Below are 5,533 nucleotides of genomic sequence, written 5' to 3'. Positions count from 1 at the left end.
GTCCATGACAGAAATCTCCCGCTCACGCGTCATGTTGACGCGGATGATCTTCCAAGCGAGCAAACCGCCCTCGACATTGCCATATCCTTCCTCCGCCTTATTGAGGAAGAAGTAGCTGAGCACCGGGTCTGAGACCGAGGACGCCTGGCGGAAGAAGCCGTCGGCAAAGTTGGTCGTGAAACGCTGCTCGTTGGCGCTGTAGGGATAGACGTTGCGGACAGCGTCGACGAGACGCTGGTCAAAGTAGACCTGGCCGGCGTGGGTGGCGACGTTGTTCTGGAGGGTGCGGTTCGTCAGGGGGTCGGCGTAGTCTGCGTTGTGTGTCATGATGTGAACGTGCGGCGTGCGGCCGCCGTAGTGGCCGGGAAAGATGGATCCGAACCATACGGCGCCGTCGGAGTTTGTCGTCGAGATGCCGCGGCCGAATGTGGTCTTGCGGTTCGATGGGTCGAAGGAGTAGGGGACGCCCGAGTAGATGCCCGTAGCGTTCGTGTCTGATGGGACATTAGTCAACGTGAACTTCAAAACCTGGCTTTCTATGTAGGATTGCTGAATTGAAAGATAACACTACCGGGTCAAGAGGCAGTGTTCTTGGTGAGAGGAACCAATCTAAGCAGCGGTATAGTAGCAGCTCAGAGGGTGCGACGAAGAACTGGGCCACTTACGCCAAATCTCGACATACTGTCCCTCGACAGGCTTGCATGTCTCGGTATCGATGATCTGGAAGTCCAGGTACATCAGAACGCCCTGCTCCCCGTCCTGCAGGTTCCAACGCAGCTTTTCGCCCTCAATATCTACTCTTGTCAGCAATGGCCACGAAACGGGGGACCAGGCAGGCACTCACAGAAAGGACCCTCAGTAGACTCGGGCGTGAGCACGCATCCATCATCGCGGGTCGCAAAGATTTCGCGATCAGTAGACTTCCAGTTGACTGTGTTGTTCTCGTGATCCTTGCGAAGGACGCTAATAATGTCCCGACGGCGCATGTGGGTTTCGACGACGGCGGCGCGGCGCTCGATGGCCCGGGCAAGAACACCATCACGCTGGAGGGTGTCACGACAATGAGCCAGGTTGGTGGCGTGAGTAAGACTATACTTCTCCAGCTCGGCGAGCTCTTCGGCCTCGTGAGCGCCGTGAGCTGAGACGATACTGGCGAGTAGGAAGGCGCCGAGGAAGAGAGTCAGCAGACGGGCACCCATGATGCGGAGGTTGGGAGCCATGATTGTGACTTGATGCCGTCTAAGGTGTTTGATAACAATTGCGCCCTGCGGCAGGTGGTTCTAACGATGCTGTTTTGTGGGCGATGCAGATTGATGAATCGATCGGGGTGGTCTGCGTGAGGAATGTAGAGGGATATCGGAATGTGGAACGCAAGTGCCGAAGTCTGGGGTGCAGCGGCCAGAAAGTAAATATAGCAACTTCCCGATTCAGTGTTCAGTAGGACTGTGGAATGAAAGGAATAGAACGGAGGGGGGGACCAAAACCAGATGTCTTCATCGAGCATGTCTACCTACCTGGCTTTGCCTAAGCCGGAGCCGATGGAGAGAATAAGGAAGGTCAGGCCATGCAAAGATCTTCAATTCGCTATACTAAGAACACACTGAAACTTTTCGGAACCATGATAACATAAAGATATTATCATTATGAAAGACAACAGAGCGAGCAGTGGCATGTGATGATGATGTAGGATTCCTGTGTTGTACAGGGCATAAATGCGTGCATACCAACACATAGCAGATCACAATCACAGGATGTTATTCTGTTATTATGATTTTATTTCATTCATCTAAAAGATACTTCAAGTGAGTATCTTCTCTGGGCTATGTACACAAAAGGGTACAATGTCAGAATCATATCTGTATTACCAGCGGTTAGAAGAGATGCGGTTGCAACGCCAGGGTTGAGATTTCTCCTTCTCGTTTCCTTTTTCGAGTTTCATGGCCATATCCCCGATGTGTTTCATGAGCTCTGCAGGGTTGAGTTTCGAAGGTTCGTCCTGATCTGAAGAATCGTTCTTCTGCTTTTTGTCGAGGTCATTAAGGAAGTCAAGGACTTGCTGGAGGTCGTCTTGGAGACGTGGGAGACCGTCGGTACTCTGGGCCACGAGGAATGAGTTGTAAACCTCTGCTCCTTCATCAACGGAGCTGCGGCTTGCATTGATACTGCCAGCAATTCCAGCAACGCCTTTGTATACTCGACGGCATTTGGAATCGTACCAACGTGTTTCTCAACTTGGCGTATAGCGGTGCGGACACCGCTGGCCACACTACTGCCGCTGACTTCCTTCAATGACATTGAATTGGAAGACTTGCCTTTGGGTGGGGGCATAGGAGTTGGAAGACCGTCGATAATGATTTGATTGTAACTGTTGGCGGGATTATTCGCCGGGTCCAGAGAGGAGCTCTTCGCCGGTACATAGCGAGCCGTATTCGACTTACTGCCCTAAGTGCCCGACAAGCCAGTAGTGAATTGACCGCCAGTATTACGGCTAGTCGACTTACCTTATGTTGGAGCCATGAAAAATTCCCGAAGATGCGCAGTAGGTGGCTTCTCTAAAGGTTCAGGGCTTGAGTCGGCTTCCTCTCCCTCAACAAGGTCGGTAATATTCGTAGTACTAGCAGTACCTTCTCCCTCAACGATGAACTCGAGCCACTCCTCATTATGAGGGTTCCAGGTCTCGGCTGGGTGGCCAGCTTCGTCAGTAATCCAAGGTGGTTGCCCAAACTTTTCCATGAGGTCTTTGGCTTCGTCCTCTGGAACCGCCCTAGAAACACTGAAGGAATTCGTATAGATAATGTGCTTCAAATTGCCGTAGCGAGGATCGGGGAATCCTTCTTGGCGAGCCTTTGATCGGAATTCGTCAATACGACACTCGTGCTTCTTACACCACTCCTCAAAGAGCTTATTTGTCTTCGAGGTCTCCTTGGCGATGCCCTCTTCACTGCCGTATAGTTGTAAAGCGCGGTAGTATCCGTCGTAGGTTAAACAGCCTTTACTAAGTGCTCTGTAGAGCAGCTTAATAAATTGCTGGTCTCTCGACCGGTTCCGGTTCGTAGGGTAAGGGCAAACGGTATAACTTTTCGTCATGAGAAGTACACGTTATATCGTCGAAACGCCGCGATCGCTGCAAAGTCGACGATATTGGGATATTCCGATGACTGTGGGACAAAGAGGAGACCGTCGATGCAGTGCTGGGAAATTGTCGTGGTTGGGGCTTGAAGTATGGGATTATAGGTAGTGAGTGTGTAGTGGTGAGGTACGCTATTGGGTAGTAGATGGGGAATGGATTTCCTTCCATTGTAGGCGAGGCATCGAGTGTGGCAGGAGCTTCGTCGTCGATCATTCACTGGTGTCCAATATACCTAAGTAGTGCAAGAGTGTAAAGTACGAGCATTGTTCACTGTTTCCTTGGAAGGTTGTTATCTAGCGAAGTGCCACGGAGGACCTAACAATGGGAGCGTTTCTGGCAGCTTGCTAAGACAGTTTCGGGCAAGAGGTCAAGGCTTCGCCATCTTCTTTCGTTGTCACTCAAGCGTTGGCAGATCGCAACTTTTCACGTGTATCCTCGCTTGAGGCCTCCGTTATATAATAAACTGTACGAAGCAGACTGTTTACCTGTCCAGAATGCAAAGCATCGAACCGAACGCCATCAGTGTGAGACGGGACACAAAAAAACAGCAGGCATAGAATAAAGAGTAAAAGGTTTTAGAGAGCCATCGTTAAAAGACTACCGAAACGTCGCAGCATTATTTGGCGACGCAACCCATCTTCTAAAAGGCCCGCTCGCTCCCCGAATATCCGGTTGGTTGCGCGCGCGTACTCCATCACACCAGATTTTGCTCTACCACACCCAGCTCCAACCCAAGGCTGACCATCTGCTGCAAGTGAAAAAGTCTCCCTTTACCGTGAAGACATGGCCTTGGTGACGAGACGCTTAAGAGCGAGCTCCTGCTTCTTGAGGTCCTCAGCCGAGGCGTCGGTGATCTCAAGCTTGGCCATGGCCTCGCTGACCTGCTGCTCAATCTTGTCCTTCTGGCCGCGCTTGAGCTTGAGGGACAGTGTCGGGTCAGAGATGATCTCCTCAACGCGACCAATGTAGGACTCGAGCTGCTGCTTGGCCTCGAACTTCTTGGAGAAGGCCTCGTCGCTGGACTTGAACTTCTCGGCGTCTGTGTAGCGAATTAGCTGATGTCCAATGCACACGTGAGGGAATTGGGCTGACCGTTGATCATGTTCTCAATCTCGTGAGAAGAGAGCTTGCCGACAGAGTTGGAGATGGTGATGTTGGCGCTACGGCCGGAGGTCTTCTCGGTGGCGGTGACCTTGAGGATACCGTTGACGTCGACCTCGAAGACACACTCGAGGACGGCCTCACCGGCGCGCATGGGGGGGATGGGAGCAAGAGTGAATTCACCCAGCGAGGTGTTGTCCTCGCAGTTGACACGCTCACCCTGGTAGACGGGGAACTGGACGCTGTGAAACTGTGAGTAAATCTGGACTGACGTTCGGGATTTGGCAAGAAGAATAAGCGACATACGTTTGTTGGTTGTCGGCAACAGTGGTGAAGGTCCTCTTCTTGATACACGGAACAGTGTTGCCGCGAGGAACGACGGGGGCGAAGATGTTACCCTCCATGGCGACACCGAGGGAAAGGGGGCAGACGTCGAGAAGCAGGAGGTCGGCAGTCTCGGCGGAGGTGGCCTTGCCGGAGAGGATACCGGCCTGGACGGCGGCACCGTAGGCGACAGCCTCGTCGGGGTTGATGCTCTTCTCGAGCTTCTTGCCGTCGAAGAACTCGGACAGGAGCTTCTGGATACGGGGAATACGAGTGGAACCACCGACGAGGACAATCTCCTCAACGGCGCTCTTCTGGAGGTTGGCATCCTTCAGGACCTGAGCGACGGGCTCGAGGGTGCCGTTGAAGGCCTTGGCGTTGAGCTCCTCGAAACGGGCACGAGTGATCTGCATCTGGAAGTCCTCGCCGTCGAAGAGGGAGTCGATCTCAATGGTGGCCTGGGCACCGCTGGACAGGGTACGCTTGGCACGCTCGCAAGCAGTGCGGAGACGACGCAGGGCACGGGGGTCGTTGGAGATATCCTTCTTCGACTTGCGCTGGAAGTCCTTCTTGCAGTGCTCGAGGAGGCTGGTGTCGAAGTCCTGGCCACCAAGATGGGTGTTACCGGAAGTGGCCTTGACGGTGAAGACACCACCCTGGATGTTCAGGAGGGAGACATCGAAAGTACCACCACCGAGATCGTAGATGAGAACGTTGCGCTCCTTGTTGGACTTGCCAGCGCCGAGACCGTAGGCGATGGCGGCAGCGGTGGGCTCGTTGATGATACGGAGAACGTTGAGACCAGCGATGGCACCGGCGTCCTTGGTGGCCTGACGCTGGTTGTCGTTGAAGTAGGCGGGGACGGTGATGACGGCCTTCTCAACCTTCTTGCCGAGCTTGACCTCAGCAATCTCCTTCATCTGGGAGGTTGTTAGCAAATTTTCATTCTGGCTTTTTGTTGGGCCGTTTTTGGGTGGG

At 53.3% G+C, this 5,533-nt stretch overlaps 3 protein-coding genes across 3 annotated transcripts in view; all 3 read right to left on the bottom strand.

Moving 5' to 3' along the window:
* The window catches only part of VDBG_03876 (conserved hypothetical protein), a gene marked incomplete at both ends in the record, with an annotated part of 2,080 nt that extends 860 nt beyond the window's left edge, over positions 1-1,220 (bottom strand). The window contains 3 exons of the mRNA XM_003005877.1: positions 27-494; positions 666-794; positions 845-1,220. Coding sequence (XP_003005923.1) covers positions 27-494; positions 666-794; positions 845-1,220 — 973 coding nt within the window. The remainder of the gene's footprint in view (positions 1-26; positions 495-665; positions 795-844) is intronic.
* Positions 1,221-1,861: 641 nt separating this feature from the next.
* VDBG_03875 (predicted protein) lies at positions 1,862-2,295 on the bottom strand (the record flags this gene model as incomplete). The annotated part of the gene is made up of 2 exons (XM_003005876.1): positions 1,862-2,124; positions 2,217-2,295. The coding sequence occupies 2 exons, from the start codon at positions 2,293-2,295 to the stop codon at positions 1,862-1,864; spliced, it is 342 nt and encodes a 113-aa protein (XP_003005922.1).
* A 1,396-nt stretch (positions 2,296-3,691) lies between these two features.
* On the bottom strand, positions 3,692-5,475 carry VDBG_03874 (heat shock protein SSB1; the record flags this gene model as incomplete). Its single annotated transcript, XM_003005875.1, has 3 exons — positions 3,692-4,169; positions 4,223-4,473; positions 4,538-5,475. 3 exons carry the CDS (start codon positions 5,473-5,475, stop codon positions 3,901-3,903), a joined length of 1,458 nt encoding a protein of 485 aa, XP_003005921.1.
* Positions 5,476-5,533: the final 58 nt, after the last annotated feature.

Source organism: Verticillium alfalfae, genomic scaffold (genome assembly GCF_000150825.1).
Source record: "Verticillium alfalfae VaMs.102 supercont1.4 genomic scaffold, whole genome shotgun sequence".
In the NCBI taxonomy this organism is placed as follows: domain Eukaryota; kingdom Fungi; phylum Ascomycota; class Sordariomycetes; order Glomerellales; family Plectosphaerellaceae; genus Verticillium; species Verticillium alfalfae.
Note: the sequence above shows the minus strand (reverse complement) of the source record. Positions and strands in the feature narration are given on the sequence as shown.